This window comes from Sander vitreus, chromosome 7 (assembly GCF_031162955.1).
Source record: "Sander vitreus isolate 19-12246 chromosome 7, sanVit1, whole genome shotgun sequence".
Lineage (NCBI taxonomy): Eukaryota > Metazoa > Chordata > Actinopteri > Perciformes > Percidae > Sander > Sander vitreus.
In genome coordinates, this window is record NC_135861.1 from 33,555,654 (window position 1) to 33,576,814 (window position 21,161).

The following is a 21,161-nucleotide window of genomic DNA, read 5'->3' on the forward strand; positions in this document are numbered from 1 at the left end:
TGTGTGTACTTGGGATGGGATGTCCCTCCCCTTCCCCTCAGGAGATTATCCTAGAAATGTATTTCCATTAATCCAGTTTAAGGACAGAGGAGTGCATGATGCAGCACAGGCCATATGTCAGAGTCATCATTTCTACACTAGTCTCACATTGCCAGAAGACACCACAATTAAAATACTCAACAAGTACACTACAAATAATCAATAAAGCTTCATTTAGCTTCAACACATAGTTGATACAAAATGTGCAAAATGTACTGTGCAACTTTTATTAACAAATATCGCTACCAAAGTGCAAAAGTGCCATTAGCAAAAAGCTTTAGCAAGTTGTTTGTTAAAAGTGCAATTAATACAACAAAACAAAAGCAATATTACAATATTTACAAGGCCAAAGCCGTCAGTCACTAGTAATAAAGTTGCCCTTCGTTACAAGGCCCTGGGGGGCACTCCATTAAAAAGTTAAATTCTGCCAGTTTTCAGTCCAACAACCTAAGTCAATGCAAGCCAATGAGTTACACATATCACACTATGAGTGGGTAAAAGATAAGCTTTTCCGTGAAACTCTTAATGTTTCATTGAAAAGTAGAATGCCGTTCTGCTCGAGCAGCCGGTTAAGGGCAGACAGCTCAGGATTCTTCCAGCTCAGGATTCTTGGTGATAAGCTAATCTGCTAAGGGGAGGAAGTGCTGGAGCAGTGTTGACAGGATGGCTCAGATGAGCATTCAAGACGATCTCTCTGTCCGTTTATTTATCAGGTGCCACATTCCCTGCTTACACCACACACAATGTGGGCACAGGGTTCAGCATCCATTGTGTTGTCATTAGCATGTTAGCACTGTCATAGTGTGTCTGTCTCAGGTGATGCTGTTGTTGAAACATTACCATAATGCGTGTTTTGTCCTTTCCTCGTATTAACCCATACAAAACACATATCCAAGCTCTCTTTATTGACTGATGTAATGGTATAAAAGGATATTCTAATGGCAAAGTAAGCTATGAGAAAACCACTTAACAAGCAATCATTAAATTATGGATTATTTTTTCTTACATAAAAAGACAACAGGATATTTAAATCTATTATCTATTAGCAAATAAAAGTAGGAGACTAGATAACGTTATGGCGCTTTTCCATTCCATGGTACCTGCTCGACTCGCCTCGACTCTACTCGCCTTTTTTGTTTTTTTTCATTACAAAAAAAAAAGTACCTGGTACCTGCTAACAGGTACTTTTTTTAGTACCACCTCCGTCGAGGTTCCCAGCGAGCTGAGCCGATACCAAAAGGTGACGTGAAAGTGACAGACAGGGGTGTCCTCAACAAACCTGCCATTTTTAAACAGTTTAGCCAGCTGTGTTTTTTTTGCTGCACCCAGCTTCATTTGAAACAAAATGTGTCTTCTGGCAACAACACACACCTTCCACATTCTGTGTGTGTGTCGCGTTAGGTCACGGCAGTTTACTGTGGTGCCGCTATGACGACCAGCCACGCTGAGGCAGTACTGAAATCTGCAATGGAAAATGGTTGCACAGTGAGCCGAGTAGAGTCGAGGCGAGTAGAGACGAGGCGAGTAGAGACGAGGCGACTCGAGCAGGTACCATGTAATGGAAAAACGCCATTAGACTACCTAATCCTCCTCCTGACTAGAAAGTGCTGCTATGTTCCATTACAGTAAGTCTTCAGCTGCAATGATGAATGTGAGCCCAAGTCTTGATGCCTGCGCAGTATGTTGACGTTGACACGTGTATCGGGTGTGATGTACAGTACAACAAGTTGAACATCACAGACCTGGATGTCAGCCGAACTTAGCCCCGCCCACAACATTTGAGGTTGGGAAGTTTGGTCTGGACTTGATCCGTTGTGGAACAACTATGCTCAAACCAGAGCAGTTCGGACCAATCAAATTGTCAGGGCATAGAAGATATCGACAGCACATTCATTTTAAAAGAGGAGCAGAGGACCGCGATCAAGGCATTTGTTGATCGGAAAGATGTTTTTGCCGTCCTTCCTACAGGATTTGGCAAAAGTTTAATTTATCAGCTGGCCCTGATGGTTGCTAAGAAGATATACGTCACATACTCCGTTGCTCTGATTGGTTGTAGGTCTATCCGTTGCTCTGATTGGTTGTAGGTCTATCCGTTGCTCTGATTGGTTGTAGGTATATCCGTTGCTCTGATTGGTTGTAGGTCTATCCGTTGCTCTGATTGGTTGTAGGTATATCCAATTGAGTGCAGAGGCATTTTCTTTCTTGGTTGGCTTGAAACACGCCCCATAATCACAGCCTAATGGAGCGGTATCAGACTCATATTCTGACTAGAATCTGAGTATGACTACGTCAGGCTACACATGTAACGTGACTCTGTTTTTGGTCTCCACCAAATCCTGAGGGAAACATCTGCCTTTTGTAGTTGTTAAATGCTCCACTATGTTCACTAGCTGGTGTACAGTGGTTTTATCAAAGCTTTTTTACTGAGAACAGCAGCTGCTGATGGGAATGAACCAAAACAGTAAAGTTAAAGGTCTTACAACCAAAACAATGAGCTGAAAGAGGCTAAAGAGCTATTCAGACCTGAGGGGAACTCAGAGCAGGTGATAACTCTCCGTGGGGTTGTCATTAAAAGCAGGACTTTTCATATTACACTTTTTTTACACATTTGACCTATGGTTTATTTTAAAATATTGATTTGTGCAGCTTTAATATGATTTTAAGCATGTTTGTTTGCTTTTTAGAGATGGTACTTAGTGTCAAACAATGACAAAATAAATATGAGGTTTCAGAAAAAAATACCAGTTGCAGTTACCACTTAAATGTTGACGTGAACAGCAGCAGAGGTGGAAAGAGTACAAGAATATAACACTCAAGTAAAAGTACTTGGCCAAAAAATTACTTAAAGATGTAATATGTTTACCTTTAAATGCATAAAACGACTAGACCTGTTTATATATTTTGTTGCGTTATGTACTTACATTATTCCATATGTTTCCATCAGTGTTCAGACCCAGAGAAATTGGTCATTTTAATCAAGGTAACGCGCCGTTACATGTGGTCGCCTGTCGATGATGTCATATCCCCTTTGCGCATGCGTCAGTGTTGTCTCCCAGAAGCTGTTATACATTTTTATCCAGACTTTTTATCCAGTGAAGCCACATTTTTAACCCTTGTGTTGTCTTCGGACCAAACTTGACCCGTTTTCTGTCTATATCAGAAATATGGGTTTCCTTTTAACTACCTAATTTTGATTGCCCAAAAATAACACAGATGATTCCATACAAAGCGCTTCGCAAGTACAACAAAAGATTGAATCTCTACTTTCATTGAATTTTGGGCGTTTTATTAAATTCTTTAGCATTTTAATTTTTTTTTTCATGTTTTGAAACATAATTATTTAATATTAGTCTAAATAATTCATCATTTCTGCTTTTTTAACTCAAGAATTAGATACGATTTCCTATAAATGAGGATTATTATTGACCATGAATTCCAAAAATAAAAAGAGACCTAGAGAAAGGTTTTCAGTTTTGACCCGGGAGGACGATGCAAGACAACACAACTGTTAAGATACATTTCGTTAGTTGTTCTTTTTAACTATATATTTTAATTTCAGTCATCAGACGTCTGGGTCCAGCTGAGCTCCCCCCCCCCCCACAGTCCCTCCACCAAACAGCATCGGAGATGTTTAAAGTGAAACAGCTTTATTCAGTGTTTTCACAGTAATCACTGGTCCATTAGCTTTGGAGAGGAAAAACCTGAACAATTAACACTAATGAAATCCTACCAGGTCATCTTCTGGAGACCATGAATATCTGTACGATCCATACAGTCGATACAGTATTTGTGTAGATATTTAAATCTGGACCAAAGTATCGATCCACTGATTGACATTGCTATTCCTAGTGTAGCTAAAAAGTGCAAACATTAACCATGTTTTTTTTTTCAGTATTCTACAGTGGTGGGAGAAAGAAGTAAATTAGTTGTTCTCATTATCAATCATTTCTAGCAAAAGGATTAATAAACTATTCATCCTTTTGCTAGAAATGATTAACCAATGATGATTGACCAAACTGGTCATTTCAGTGGGGAGATCCTCCTGAAGGAACCCCTGCTGTGTTGTCAGACATCAGGGGCTGACGTCAGTATGTATGCCTTTCAATTCAGAGTTCAGCAAGCTCCATTGTTTAGATGATGAGGCGCTCATGTACTAATTAAGGCCTTTAATGGAGGGGAACGGTGTGAGGGTGGAATGTACATTCTTCATCTGGTGACAGTTAAGAGGTTTAAATGTTAGCCAGTCTTACCAACTGGCTAAGGAATGGAAACTAGCAAACTGCATGGCTCAGTTCTCCTGAAGCTGTAGAGACCTACATGTAGAGACCTACAGGGCAATTTTGCTGAATATTGGCTACTGATAAAATACTGACACCTGTGTAACAGAGCATAACATGGAACAAATGAATGTTATTCAGAACAATGTCAAATTATTTTGACATTAAAATCACTCATTGCATGTCAAACAAAACTCAAATGTTCCAACAAGGGATTGAGTTTTGAGATCCATGCTTATATTAATGTTTAGGCTTGAAAAAGCTTATGAAACAGAATAACCCTAAAACTCTGTTGGACTACAATAAGGTGTATGCAGAGTCAATCGGTGTTCGTCAGTCATGTGACTGACACACAGTAGACCATATCTGACTTTAAAGCCCACATATACTGTATATTCGGCTAAACCTAATGCACAGACATTTGCATGGGGTGGAAAGTACATTTTCTCAAGTATTGTACTTAAGTACAGTTTTGAGGTACCTGTACTTTACTTGAGTATTTCCATTTTATACTACATTATAACTCCACTACATTTCAAAGGGAAATATTGTACTTTGTACTGCACTGCATTCATTTAACATCTGTATTTAATATTTACTTTTCAAATTTGGTTTTTCATGCACAATATATTGTGATTTTATAAAACATGATACATTGTTATATTTTAACGTATTAAACAATAGATAAAATGGTTAAAAACGACCTTCACCTGGACCAACTACAACACTACTTCACTGCTACTTCCACATTTGTTTTCCAATGGAGCACTTTTGATACTTAAAGGTCCAGTAACTAAAAATCACTTTTTGTCATATTTGCTTAAACTGTCACTATAGCCTAACAGTAGCACATAAAACAGATAATCTGTGAAAAAAATCAAGCCTCCCCTCGGGCTCCTAATGACAATTGCAAGTTTCCACCGCTCCAGAAGATTAACAACCAATCAGAGCAGAGTAGTCTCTAACACAGTGTCAATGACTGCTCGTGAACTGCAATCAAACTGTCAAACTAGGCAGCGCTGATCAAATATGAATCAAGATTCTGTTGCTGCCTATTTCTTGCATCAGATGTTTTCAGAAACATATTTTAGTGTTAGTGTACAAAACACTAAAATGTACATGACATTTCAGACTACATCTGTCTGACAGTATCTCATCTGTGTGCGTGGCAGGACCAACAGATCAAATTAGGAGAGCTTAGATTCTTTCCAAACATGTGGAACGTTAACTGTTGCCCTGAGGCCTGAGTCAATTTCCTATGATAGCCCTCCAGTTGAGAAGCATGGTGAAATGCCAATTAGCCGCCAACCCCCTCCACACAGTGTGCTCAGCTTCACAGGGTCCAGGGCTAATCGCTCATCATTTACCCCTGGAACCTGTCTGGATGGTTGCAAAGGGAGGGGGGCATGATGGGAGTTTGAAGGATCAAGAGTACAAACACAAGGAAAGCACACACACAAAAACACACAGGTGCACATACTGTATCAGCCCCTTTAGTATATACTATTAGTATTTGTGAGGTAAGACAGAGAAAAGTGACAGCAACGGTTGGTTTAAACTACTTATGTGTACACTCAGCAGCAGAGCAGCTAGTGGATGAATGATCAAGAAGGCATAGGACAACAGCCTAAATTAGCACAGAAATTGAGACAAAACTGCAGTCTAGTCCTAACAAGTGTGACAAAATCTGATAAAAAAGGAGTCAAAATCAGTTTAAAATGTAATACTTTATAGATTCACAGTGGATTTTACCGTTTGAGTACCATTTGCAGCGTAACATTGTGTTGTTGAATCAGTTTTTGTTTTATTATATTACTTTGAGGATCAGCTCACTTGTGTTTTCTCATTTTTACCGCAATTTCAATTACCAGAAGCATTTTCTGTTCTTGTTACGAAACTACGATTTCCCAAACAATAAAAGAATACATTTCCCAGGTGATATTAAGTCAAGGTTGTTTTCCTATTAATCCCTGCTGTGGAGAAAAAGAATTGTAAATCTGGTAAAGGAACAAGTGTCTACTTGAAATGACAAATGATGATAGTTATTCTAAACAAAAGCAATAGAAAATAAAGAGTACGTATGTTTAGTTTGAGTTTGACTTTAAGGTGTAAGTCCTGATCTGCCGTCTGACAGCTCCAGAGCAGTTCCAACCTGGAAACAGTCAGCCTGGACTCCCACGTGTTTCATAGCATTAGTCCCGGCTCGTTAATTTTCCCAGGCTGCGTGATGGAATCAGGTCGGTATAAAGGAGGCACCTGGCCACAGCAAGAGACACAAGAGCAGGGAGGACTGAGTCGCGCGGCAGCTTGTCCGTACAGAAAAAAGAATTTTGAAAATTACAAAAGAAAATGAACCCAAATATCTCAGTGTTCTGTTTATCTCTGCTTTTACTGCTTCATTTGGTAGGAGCCAAATCCATTTCTGATCTACAGGTAAGTTGACCTTTTAACTGATGACAAACTACAATGACATGAAGATGCCATAGGCCAATCAATACGTCTGTCTAAAAATAAAGTTAGTGTACATATTTTTTTTATATTTATAGATGTGTGTTAAAGATAGCCATAAACAACATACAGCCAGGCTGAGTTCATTATTAGTGTGTGTTTGTGTTATAACTACCATGACTACAGTAGATGTTTCAGCGAAATACATTATGAGGAAAATGTTTTCAGTTCAGGTTTGTGCGCTTTATCCCCCCCCCCACACACACACACACACAGAGTTTAAAGCAGCTTCTAGAAGAGGAGATCAACGCCGCGCCGTATTACACCTCTGAGGAGATGGAGGTGGAGGGGAGAGATGGAAACACAGACAAGTCGGTGTTCGGAGCTCCAGAGCAGCACCCGTGGGACTCCTCCGACCCCAGCAACTCGGCACTGCAGGCGGCCAAAGACAACGTCCAAGCGCGCCTCTTCAAAGATCTCATGAGGACCTCCAAGCGCTCGTGGAGCCGGTACAAGAAGGGGGGGCTGAGGAGCTGCTTCGGTGTCCGGCTGGAGAGGATCGGTTCCTTCAGCGGATTGGGATGCTGAAGATGAAGGTAGGAACTGGGGAGAGATATGAATGGAATCCTCCTGTTTATTCATTTTTAATAATCGCAACAGAGAGAAAAAGAGTCGGAGAATAGAGCTTTCTATAACTTTCTTTTCGTAATGTGAAGCGATGGCTGCTGTCAATTTAGTCCTGAAGGTGTGGGCAAATATGTGACAATAATAAATGGATGACAATTTCTTTTTACACTCACGGGTGTTATGCAGTGTGTGATGCAGAATATCAGGGCTAAGTGTAGAAAAAAACTCTAACTACTACAGTTACTACAGCACATTACTATATAGCCTAGTATAATAAATGAAGTTGGCTTTACACAACTAGGAAAACAGACACATTTAGGTGTTCAATCTTATACATACATTCATTATGCTAATCTTACTTAACTACTGTAAATACATAATGCAGCAATCACATGCCCAAAGCAGAAAATGAAGAAACCTATTGGAATTAATGAACAAAAGGACGATAGAAGAATACAGATTCTGAACATTGTTTACAAATCAATCCCATGAATAGTTTGTGATGTATTTCAGAAAGAGTTCATTGTAATTAGTTGCACTGAAAATGAAAGTGCATCAAAAACCTTTATTATTACGAGACACTGGGACTGGTGCCACTGAGCATCTGCACTGCAGCTGCTGGAGGCGAAGTGGCTCATTGCTCAAGGGCATCAGGGCAGCAGCTGCAGTTATGGCAACATATTTTAATGTGGTGTAGTAATGGATTTTTGTTCTGTCAACAGGCGTGGATGACGTGGGGATCAGTGTGACCATAAGCAGCAGCAGATCTCCTCTCACAGTCCCACACCTTTAACTGACACTGACAAGGCTCTCCTGTCCACGGTTCCTTTTCTCATATGTCAGCTATTAAAAAATTAATTATTGTAAATGTATTTATTATTTATTTTATATTTTTGTTGGATAAAGTAGAGTTGCAATAGATTTCATTGTAGTAAAATAATTATTTTGCATAATAGCTGAGTCTGTGATTCTTTTATGGGCACATTTGAAAGCAGTGTACTCATTTTCAGGGAATATTGTCATACTGGGTGCACATTTATTAGGCCAATGTGTTAGACAGGGAACATGTCATTCATAATAATTTCATGTTTACATTACCATCAGATGTCAGAAGTTACATGTTCAATTTGAACTATTTCGGGTTGTAAAAGACGCCACGGTTTGAAAATGAACACGTGATGCAGGTGATATTTGAATCACATATGAACAGTTTATGTTTTAGTTGAGTAACATGACTGCACACGACTGATTTCAAGTTTCAAGATGACCCACAAGATGTCCTTGATTGGACACAACAAACCTATAATAATCCAATTATATATAATAATAATAATAATAATAATAATAATAATAATAATAATAGATTATGGAAGTTAAAAAGTCTAAAACCTTCAGATAAAAGATAAAAACCTGGTGAAACATGAACAAATCCAGATGTTAGTCGCATAACAATTCAATCAGGAGAGACTTTGTTGCAAATAAGGTTTATTTGTACATATGCATAATATGAAATGTACAGAGTCTTTGGAGATTAGACTCCATCGTTATAAAAACAATTTTAAAGGGGTAGAGAAGCCAAAACATATCCCCCCGATGGAGTCTAGAAACTGGTGGTGGTGAAGGAGCCCGAAGACCGGACCGTCCAGCGGGTGACGATGAGTGGAGGAGGAAGGGGAGGAGGAGGGTTGCACGCTTTGCCTGAAATGACAGCTGACAGCAGCAGAGAGAAGAACAGAATTAAAGCAGGGATGCCATGCTGTGATTGGCTCATGAAATTCATGGCCAATTCTGGTTGGTTTAACAGAAACGTGAACACCTCGAAACAGCTGATCAGTTTTAGGAAGAGAGAGAGGTGGATGAAGTTTAGAAGTCTTCCTGAAAGAATTTACGCTGAGCTTCATTAGTGTCATAGTCTGGATATTAGAGCGGTTGACCTACTAAAATACAAAACTCATAAGGCAGAGACAAAATATCATGTGGTTCCACAGTGACGACGGGATCTGTCACCAACATGTAATTGACTCCTAACTTTCTAATTTATTTAACACTAATTTATTGACTTTGGCCACGTATTCTACAGATGAGCATGTCCAACTTGAATCTATGCAAAATGTGTGCGTAAAGTGTGTTTAGGCAAGATCCACACACGTCTTAGTTACAGCATCACTCCTACCACCTGCTGAATAGTCTGTGACATATAACACATATTAATTAACAAATATGTTGAATGGAAATGTAATTATTTTACAATGTTAAAGCCTACAATAATTTCGCTTGAGAAAAATCATTTTCTACAACAACTTACCTTTTAAAAGTCCTTCTGAAGCAGTGGTGAACAAAGAAGAACTAACACCGTAGGCCTATTCAAGTAATGTACTTATGTACAAATTTAGGTAATTGTATTTTACTTAGCCTAAGTGTTTCCATTTCATACTACTTTATACTTCTATCTACTATATGTCAGAAATATTTTGTGTATAGCCTACTTTGTACTTCACTACATTAATCTGACAACTGTAGTTACTGGTTACTTACTGGTTAGAGAGCTTGTAAAGCTGTTAAATAATAAACAACCTTTTTGGCTTGTGAGCTCTTAAGAAACAAACACAAAGAAAGTGTGACTATAGTGTCTGCTTCTGGTTGGGGCTCCTCGTCATGTTTCAGTTTTCATTCTCTGTGGGTTCGTAATAGGTGACCCCTTTGACATTATAGATAGTCATTTGATCAGTTACTAATATAAAATATTGATTGCAGCCTTCAAATTTCTAATTACAATTAATATAAGACAGATTGTAATAACTATGTAATGTGAGACTTTGATGTTCTTGCTTCCCACAACTGTGGCTTCTTGACTTCTCCTGACACATTACATACTGTTACTTTTTTCATCATCTAAATTTTATGCAGTCTTATGTGTGTGCAAATAAAAAATAAAATAAAAAAAGAAGTCACAGTCTGCCATAGAGCAGCACCCTGAGAGCTGGTGGGACATTTGCATCATTTTCAGGAACTCTTTAGTAGAGTGGTGGTCTGAATTTTGTTCCGCCGGTTGAAGGCTGAACCAGCACACCACACCACAATTATGTTCACCCTCTTAATTTAGTAACACTGTCTGTTAGTTTACTACTTCCAATAGCTCATTGACAACAATGCCCATTGTACAGGGGGGTTGGAGTATGCTTCTGAAACAAAGTAGCATATGGAAGCAGCTATGTCATACGAATGCCCCATATCTAAGAGACAACGCTTTAAAAGGAGCAGTTTCCGACAGCTCCTGTTATCAGAATCAGGTGTCAGGAATGGCAGTCCAATTCCTGGCATACCTACGTGTGTCAAGTCTATGCATAAAAGAGGGCAGACTACTGCTGTGGACTCTAGCAGCCAAACAGCTCCCAGGCAAAGAAGACATAGATCATCCATCCATCCATCCATCTATTGATACGACCAACAGGAACTCCCAGAGAATCATGCATCTGTCCTGTTTCCTCCTCCTCATCCTAAACCTGCAGCTGTTCAGCACCTATCCCATCAGCACAGGCTTGACTGACACTGATATAGACATCTTAAAGGTGAGTCTCTAAAGGAGGGATTCTGAAACATGGGTTTGGAAAGTTCACGTTTTCTAGACAGTTCTAGGAAACATGGATACAATTTTAGGAAATCTGCAGCAGCATGAAAAGACAGTTTTAGTTTATTTAACTTTAGTAATCCCAGTTATAGATTGTATTGTTTAAAGATCATCACTCAACACTCAACTCCACTTCCTATATGGACCTCTGGGACCATGTATAATTTAGTAGGACTCTATGATCTGATATGTGGTTACTGAAGTTCAATTTGGTGCTCTAAGCAAATACTAAGTGTAATGAGTACGTAAAAAATAAATAATGCTGTAGTCTAAAGTTACAAGACTACATTAACTTAAAGGACATGTTTATTTGGAGCCTTCACTGTTGGAAAAGATCACTAATGCTTCGTATTGTCTAAAAATCTGCTTCTTATGCATAACAATGCTTGAATGTGCTACCAGAAATGTCTGAAGGCTTCTCCTGTAAATGTTTATCCTCATTGCAAAAATTACATGTTTATTTTTAGTATGCAAGATTTAGCCTACAGTATATGTGTTTGTTGCAGGTGCTCCTTCAAAGATTAGAGGAGTCAGTTCCTAATGTGGACCAGAGAGTCCCTGCAAGGAGGGACAGTCTGGAGAGCCTGAACATAGAAGAAGCAGCAGATGGACAGCAGCCCCAAACAGGACTGGATGAGGAAGCGATCAGAGAGTTTTTCTTAGCAAAGAACCTGAAGAGCGTCGGCAACAACTCGCCCAGGAAAACCTCAGGCTGCTTCGGTCGACGGATGGACAGAATAGGCTCCATGAGCTCCCTGGGGTGCAACACTGTCGGCAGTAAGTTACAGTAACGACACCCACAGAAAACAGTAAAAAAAATAGCTCCATGTGTATTTTTCCCGTTATGCTTTCTTCATATTGTATTTATTCTGATATTATACATGCACATTTGTATCATTAATGAACGGAATCAGGATGTATGAATAATCTTAACAGCTGCTGTTGTTATCGTGTTCTCTTGCAGATCCAAAGTGAAGATGAAGTCTTACCATCGGAATTCTGGAACTGCAACGTCTCTACAAAATATATTTTTATTTTAATGCTATTTATTTACTAATATTTATTGAATATTGATGGTGGCTTACACATACATTTATAGGACTGTTCTATTTAATGTACTGTTGAATGTTTTAATAAATGTTTACTACTACACATCACTGAACCGAGCGTCATCATGCACAGCAAAATAGTTAGTAACCACACACAGATACACACACACACACACACACACACACACACACACACACACACACACACACACACACACACACACACACACACACATACACACACACAAAGATAATAATGTGAATCAATTCTATAATTGTTTAGGTCATTTTTTGGGACATTACATAGACTTACAAACATAAGGGGGTAAAAAACCCTGCAGCCTGGGGTAGAAGGTTAATTTCAACATGAGAAACCCAACTTCCGCTGCTGGCAGTAAATGTCCCAGTCACATGGCTGTTATTGTCCTACATCTATCTAACATGAGACTGCCAGAGACAGACACTGAGATGATAAGAGAAACACAGACACAAGATTATGAGGGGCCATCTGGGACATTATTCACAATTACCTCACAAACATACAAGTGAAATGCTCTCACACACTCTAGTGAAATGCTTTCATACACACTATAGAACAATTATACTCTCACATACTATACTGAAACCTCATGCACACACAACTGAATTGCTCGTAAACACTACTGAAATGCTCTCATAAACGCTACTGAAGCGTTCTCATAATTGCTAATGAAACGCTCTCACTCGCAATAATGAATCGCTCTCATATGCACAAATGAAACGGGAATTCACTTTCAAAAGGAAGGCGCGTCGCGTGTTAAATACATCCAGACGGTTGTGACGCTAATGTCTTCAGTCAGCAGGATGGCTGCCTAACACAAGCAAGCGTTACTTTAGCATCAGTGGAGAACATCAGAACCCAGTCAACAGATGCAGGTTGTGATGTTCACTATTGAAAGTGAATTCCCGTTTCAGTTGTATATATGACAGCGAGTCAGTATTGGGCTTGAGAGGGATTCAGTAGCATTTATAAGAGTGTTTCAGTGTTGTGCATGAGAGCGTTACAGTGTTGCATGTGAGAGCACTTCAGTAGCGTTTATAAGAGCGTTTCAGTATTGCGCATGAGAGGGTTTCAGTAGCGTTTATAAGAGGGTTTCAGTAGCGTTTACGAGAGGGTTTCAGTAGCGTTTATGAGAGCGTTTCAGTAGTGTTTACGAGCAATTTAGTTGTGCGTGCGTGAGGTTTCAGTATAGTATGTGAGAGTATAATTTTTCGCTAGAGTGTGTGAGAGCATTTCACTTGTATGTGTGTGAGGTAATTGTGAATAATGTCCCAGATGGCCCCTCATACTGATAGTTAGTGTGCTGCAAATAATGGTTTGACTCTGTCGACACTGTGAGGGACAATAACTGATAACCAGACATGTATAAAGAACTACAGACCCAGACTTGAGTAAAAGTACAAGTGCTCTATCAAAAAAGTGACTTGAGTAGAAGTTGAAGTGCTCTTTAAGCACCACACTTAAGTAGAAGTACTAAAGTATTCAACATTTTTTGTACTTAAGTATTTAGTAGTAGTTTATTTTAAAAAGCACTACTCAAGTACTGACAGTAAAAGTACAAGTATTGTGTTATGTAGTTATTAAAGAAAGTACTCAAAAGTTTGAATATCATATTGTTTATATTATTTCAAATGTTTAGCCTAAAGGAGACTCACAATTCCTTTGGCTGTAGACAAAGGAATTAACAAATATTAAATATATAATATTATATTAAAAATAACAAATATTAACAAATACTGAAATAAAATGTACAATTATCACACTGTGCAAGTAAAATGAACATCCTCTCCAGCACAGTAACGATTAAAGCCCCAAAAAACGAATCACACACCAGCTAGTAACGTGATGAACAGGAAAGTTAGCAAGCTAGCAAAATACAGATAAACTAGCAGCTAGCAAAATACAGATAAACTAGCAGCTTCACATCACAGGGTAAAACGGTTAACATTCAGTACTCACTGCAGACTGAAACAACTCAGGAATAGCTTAACAATAGCTAAATGGAAAGAGTACAAACTTACATCGTCTCTGACTTCTGAACAGGCGACCGTAATGAAAAGAAACACGAAGCGATCTCTGGGATTTCTTATGTAAATTACGTATGTAACTAACGTAGTCGTAACTACACACACTGTAACCTACACAGTCTCCGTAGTGTGAGGAATTCACAACAGTAACAAATAACGATGCAGCGCATAATAAATGTATCGGAGTAAAAGTATTAAACTCATCGAAAATATGTACTCAAGTAAAAGTGGAAGTAGGAGAAAAAAATAATACTCCAGTAGAGTACAGATACAGCCTTTTAGTACTTAAGTACAGTAGTGAAGTAGTTCTACTTTGTTACTATATAACTCTGCTGATAACCCTCAAACTGGTTGGCTTTCTGTCTGTGCCTTTTGTCAGTCTACATAAATGACCTGAAACCATCAAGCTGCATTTAATCTTTGGCATCTGCAACCATCGGCACTCGTTATTTTGTGGCTTTTTACTAGCTGGCAGGCTTAGAGTTAATTCATTCCACTAGACATAACAAATCATTTCTCCACTCCATCATCGCACATACACACACACACACACACACACACACACACACACACACACACACACACACACACACACACACACACACACACACCCGCACACACACACACACACACACACACACACACACACACACACACACACACACACACACACACACACACACACACACACACACACACACACACACACACACACACACACACACACACACACACACACACACACACACACACACACACACACACACACACACACACACACACGCGCACACACACGCGCACACACCCGCGCACACACCCGCACACACACACACACACACACCCACACACACACACACACACACACACACACACACACACACACACACACACACACACACACACACACACACACACACACACACACACACAAGGCCCCCAGTGTGGCTATAGCTAGAGAAATAAAGTCAATAAATAAATAAAAGCAATGCTGTTTTCCACTTCTGTATACCTCAAATAAATTCTAGAGGAGCCTACTTGAAAAATGTTTTTGTCCAGTAAATTTCTGCTTTCATTTAGCCTTGTTACTGTAATACTAGAGTCGAATATAATTTAAATAGTAAAAAAAGTCAATTCAAATCTTGGGGCATGGCAGAAGTAGACTAAAAAGACATCAGCAGGAACAGCCAACTCAGGAACAGGCTCAGCCAACAGACAAGACATTAGCAGGAATGGCAAACTCAGGAACAAAATAATAATAATAATAGGTAAAGGTTATTGTAGAGCAAGCCGGTCTTTATTGCTGACAGGGTGATGCAGGTCTTGAAAAGGCCTGAAGGGGTTCAATTCACAATATGACTGGCTCGCTCTACATTTTCCCGCTTATGCCATGGCTGCTCATACAGAGGTTACCCGCTGATAATGCCTCCGTCCCGGTTGGGGCGGTTTACTTTACCACACACCTCTCCCCTTGGTGAATGAGCTAACCATGAAGCTAACTAATGCTCTGTTTGCATTGTTGCCTTTAGTGCGGTTTCCTCCACCTTCTCAAATATTGTTTTTAAAACAATTTTATTGATTTTAAAATGGTCCTCCACAATCTATAATCAGAACTCTGGCCATGGCAACGCTTTGTTGTACAGAAATAACAGACTGTAGAATGCTGTGACCAATCAGAATCAAGTATTCAACAAGGTTGTTCTCTATCTATGGTGTAATCACCATTAATAGGCCTGTACAGCACTGGACATTGGTTTACTGTATTTTTAGTATAAAACAAGTTCATCTGTTCGCCCCTCAGTGGTCACTACAGATATGAATATATTGAAAGTATGAATATTGAATGAGAATGTCCGTGTTTGTGTGTGTATAATGTGCTGATCACCTGTGCTGGTGTTTGCTTTGGACGCTAGTATTGCTGTAACCACATTGCTTGCATATCGTTTTGAATCATGTGTGTTTACATGGACATGAATATTCCAATTATGAGGCTTATCCCGTTTTGGATTCGGGATAAGCCTCTCTGTGTCGCTCTCAATTTTATTAAATTCAATAATTAAAGAATGTTATTGGCATCAAATTTTCAATGTTGCCACAGCATCAAAATACAATAAACAGTATTATGAACATATTTCACGGGACATATACATGTTACATTTACATGTGACATATGTCATATACATATTGTTTCTCAGGTTAAAATTAACCTTCTACCCCAGGCTGCAGGGGTTTTACCCCCTTATATTTGTAAGTCTATGTAATGTCCCAAAAATGACCTAAACAATTATTGTATTGATTCACATTATTATCTTTGTGTGTGTGTGTGTGTGTGTGTGTGTCATTGACTGTCCCTCAGGTTGTGGCATCCTCATATATAAAGGGCAGCATAATATGCCCTGTCTTCTTCTCCCAGGAGGATTTTTAACTTTGAAAGGTCGTTCAGCTCTTTGAAATCTGAGAATACAGAGTAACATTTGTTAAAATAAATGTTCCTTGTTTTATTAAACGCTCTGTTAAAGGTGTATGTTAATGCCAACACTGCTCTGTTGAGGATTGAAAACAGAGTCTTTAGATTATTGCTATTTGTCGTCCTGACATCCTGAAAGCCGTGCGATATAAAAAAAAACAAAGAGCTAATCCACAAAATCAGCGTTTTCTCTCTGTCTCTCTCTGTCTCTCTCTCTCATTGTGTACTTATATGAGCTGATATTTTATTTGTGTTACTTTAGCTGTTTCTTTCACTACAATCCATAGATTCTAGTGCCCCAGTGATTACTACTTTGCATATCTGCGAAGAGGAATGGAGCAATAGAGCAAATCCCCCCCAACGGGAGTCAATGGAATGCTAACGGCGGTTGAGTGCTTGCTAGCATCAAAATGGCACCATAGGAGCTACGAGTTGTGTTGACAGACACTTACCCCCTTGGTAGTCACCCTCAGTCTGTTGGAGCATCTGTCTCTTTAAGCCTTTATAGCCTGCCTGGACCAATCATCGAAACTGGAAACTATTTACTATTCACATGAACAGTTTAGAATGTTGAATATGGCATCATTGTAATCCTTGACCATCAAAACATAGGGGGAACATCATTTATTCTGTTACCATGTTTGGTTCAGGAGATCAGATCATTTTGTTATTAAAAACAATTAAAAACACTCTTATATAATCCCAGAACTGGCATATACCGTAGTTAAGGTTTAATGTTGTTCTTTTAATTTCATTTTTATGGAGTAAAAAAAAAAGTTTCTGTGATTTTTTTTAAATGGGAAAAATAAATACGTTTTTAAACGTATTAGTTGTATTTGAAATTGTTTTTAGTTAGTAAAACTTGAATAGGCCTCCCTATTCTGTTATTATTAATATCGCTCTTTCTTTCTTTATGTGCTAATAAATACATGATTGAATTGTGTAAAGTAAAATAGCCGCCATGGCCACCAAGTGGTTTTTGTGATGGCTCCATTTCTGAAAATGTTCAGGGCACCAAACTGTACAAGTGTAAGTTTTGTGCTTTTATGAAAAAGTGAACATATCACCTTAAATTTGGCACATATCCCCTGGACTATGTATGAATTTAAATGGTTGATAGTATATTTTTGCATGTAGGCGGGCACATTAATGTATGCGAGTGCATGTTGACAGTACCCTAACCTGAAGTTAGCCAATTCTCCTCTGTTGTACCCGGCTTGATAAAGTAAGCATAACCAAAACGGGTGTGTTGTAGTGATGCAGCCCTGTCGCCTACCAATAACTTTCATACAACTGCATTCTCAATTATGTTAGGAGGGAAAAGTATTTTCTGTTTGTTTTTGATGTAAAGAAATACAATTTCTAATCAAAGTCCGTGTTCAAACTCTCCGTTGGGAGGTTAGAGTTGAGTCAAACAAACATGGGACTTTCACCAAGGAGAACGCTCTTTGTGTTCCACATGAAACAAAAAGTCAATGTTGACTTATTTTAACACCTGCATACGTTAACTTATGTAACATACTTAAAGGGTAATTTTGGTGTTTTTCAATCTAAATGACTAATGTGAAAAAGAAATTTGAAATTGGTCCAGTATTGAGCAAAAGCGCTATAACATGCACCTGTCGCTGGTACAAGGATGTGTAATCCAGGAGAAAATCTGTTTCCCTTAAAACGTCATTCAGAATGCAGTTTAGTTGTATGGGAATGTAGTTCTTTAGGAGACAGAGTTGAGTGATGGGAGTTTGTAGATTAGCCTAAGCCTTTTTCAGTGTGTCATTTATGTTATTCGCCAACTTTATACTTGGGACATGACATGGGGCTAATTTAGTAATGTTTGGTACTGCTTGCATTCAATTTAGCATAACCTTCTCAACCCTTCCTTACAAACTGAAACATAACTCAAAACCACACAGAATCATTATAAATATTGTGTACAATAAATATTAATGACATTGTTTCCTTCTTCTACTAATCTAAACCACGTAGCCTCCCTGTAACCCAGGGGAAGCAGTTTTAACCTACTATGGTATTTTTAAGGCTCAGGAGTGTGAACAGTGTTAAGTATTTGCATGGTGAATGCTGCATTCCTGTCAATACACACCATGTCTGAGCTCAGAGCTCCAAGATCGCTCCTGAGGTCATGCCACTGTTGGTCGGTAAGTGTGATGATACACAGACACACACACATCACCTACCACCAGGCACCACTTAAAGGGACATCTGACCAGCTGCCTTATCATGCAGAGGTGTCAGAATGCACTTGAGGTAATCTACCAAATGATGAGCCACTGACACTGACTGTCTGTTGCATAGTGAGTGAGTGTGTGTGTGTGTGTGTGTGTGTGTGTGTGTGTGTGTGTGTGTGTGTGTGTGTGTGTGTGTGTGTGTGTGTGTGTGTGTGTGTGTGTGTCGGCATGTATATAAAATCTTGCAGTGCAGCCTGTAGTATCAGTATTCGCAGCAAAAGGATAACATGAGGACTGCGGTCCTGTGGGGCCTGCTGGCCCTGCTGTGTCAGCACACACTGGTTAGCAGCCACATACTGGGTAGGACCTCTTCAACCAGTGACCTGGCTCAGCTCAAGGTAAGAAACCATGTAACCCTTTTAGTCATCACACCTTTCTGTCTGATGACAGCACATTGGAAGGTCAGGTATATTCATAATTAAAGCCAGGGAGTAAGTTAACAATGTTTTGAATTCTAAGGCCAAAAATGAGAAAATGTTTTATAGTAGCTGTTGGGGCTGTTGTGTTTATCCACATTGTGTCCAAAAACTCCTCCTAGTTTTGGTTTCTGCCACTGACTCTGTAGCTACCACTGAGGACACTGAGGTCATGTCCTCTGTACTTTTTTCAGTACTATTTTACGTTTTTAAAAACTTTCACAGTTCTCAGACTGATTACAGTATTTTTTATATACAATGTTTTATTCAATACTTCAATAGTTTTTTATTTATTTATTGCATGACAATAGACAGAAACAATAAGGGATGCACCGATCCGACTTTTTCAGTCCCGATACGATACCGAATGTATTGAATTCTTATTTATTTGTACACTCAACGCTTCCAGCATGCGACACACGTGCGACAGAGGGAAAAAAACTAACAAAACTGGATCGGCCTGTGGATCTGTTCATTTTTCCGATCCTCGACCCAGCTATTTTGTCCATATCGGGACCGATATCCGATCTTAATATCAGATTGGTGCACCCCTAGAAACAATTAAAAGACTACACAAGGTGTGTGTGTGTGTGTGTGTGTGTGTCTGTGTGTCAGACTGGGAAGGAGTCTATAATGCTAATAGTATTTGCTGCCACCAATAGTACTAGAATGGCACTCGGAGAGTGCAGCCCTCCACCAAGGCCATGAATTATTTCACATTGTAATGAGTGAACATTTGAGTATGCCCCTTGATTCGGATCCGATCCAAAATATAATGGGTTCTTCCTTGGTCCATGCTTCACCCTTCAATCAAGTTTCATGGAAATCTGGCCAGTAGTTGTTATGTAACCCTGCTGACAAACCAAACTGAAAACATAACCTCCTTGGGGCACTTATTGTTACCTTTTTCCAACTTTGCACTTTTTGTGCCTGTGTTTATTTGTGTTTATTGCAGAATTTTATATCTGACAGTGTGGAAAAGGGTGTTGGAAATTATTATTATAGCATTTAGACCTTCATGGTGGGAAATAAAATGAGTAACATTTAAATTGACAGGGTTTCTGATTCCCTAAAAGTTTCATTTCAAGTTTTTTATGAGTACAGGTAAAAGGTGTCCGCATAACACTGCTTTCTGTAGAACTCATTTATATCAAAGAAACTGTGGACAGTGAGGATAGTTTTTAATTTAATTTAATTTTAGTCAAAAACAAGATTTTCATGTTTAATTGTCACTTCCATCCAAATTCCAAGTTTGCTTGAGAATTGATAAAACTGTGATATGTTAGGTATCTGGATGATATTTCCCAGGGAATTAAGCCACACATTCCAAATGCACAATTCATGGTGCACATGATCTCGGTCTCTCCTCAAAGGTAATCATGAAAAGGATGTTTCAGATACTGTCACAATCCGACATGCACCTCATAAGATGCAAGCTGAGGCTAAACATGTCCCTGCCCATCTTTTTACTAGAGGCACAGAGATGAAACAGATCTCCCAACCCTGAACCTAACCCACATCTAAGCCTGGGTAACAAGAATAGTTCTTAACTGTTCTTTTAAAAGTGTATTAAGTACTAAACAACCTTTATCAACTCCAACAGCAGTAATTGTGCATTTCCATCCATTACTGTTATGTGAATATTAGGACTTAGAGGCATTGTAGTCTGGCTCAACGGATGTACATTGCTGGGATAAAATTCTGACATTCCGTCCTTTTCCTTTAGCTATCTCCGCTATCTAATTTGCAGGGGCACCGTCGCTGCATTCCAGGCTTAGTGTCACCCAGGACAGTTATGTTTGGTTTAAAGAAATACACACAAGCCAGAGCTTTTTTTCCCTATCCCAGAATAGATAAGTGGTGTATCCAGACCATACTTGGAGATAGGGCCGGCAACGTG

At 39.1% G+C, this 21,161-nt stretch overlaps 3 protein-coding genes across 3 annotated transcripts in view; all 3 read left to right on the forward strand.

The window, feature by feature from the left end:
* The first annotated feature begins 6,644 nt into the window (after positions 1–6,644).
* nppal (natriuretic peptide A-like) lies at positions 6,645–7,352 on the forward strand. Its single transcript, XM_078254077.1, has 2 exons — positions 6,645–6,749; positions 7,041–7,352. Exons 1-2 carry the CDS (start codon positions 6,666–6,668, stop codon positions 7,350–7,352), a joined length of 396 nt encoding a protein of 131 aa, XP_078110203.1. The 5' UTR covers positions 6,645–6,665.
* Positions 7,353–10,858: 3,506 nt separating this feature from the next.
* nppb (natriuretic peptide B) lies at positions 10,859–11,810 on the forward strand. Its single transcript, XM_078254079.1, has 2 exons — positions 10,859–10,960; positions 11,526–11,810. Exons 1-2 carry the CDS (start codon positions 10,859–10,861, stop codon positions 11,808–11,810), a joined length of 387 nt encoding a protein of 128 aa, XP_078110205.1.
* Positions 11,811–19,072: 7,262 nt separating this feature from the next.
* The window catches only part of nppa (natriuretic peptide A), a 3,951-nt gene continuing 1,862 nt past the window's right edge, over positions 19,073–21,161 (forward strand). The window contains exon 1 of the mRNA XM_078254085.1: positions 19,073–19,183. Coding sequence (XP_078110211.1) covers positions 19,073–19,183 — 111 coding nt within the window. The remainder of the gene's footprint in view (positions 19,184–21,161) is intronic.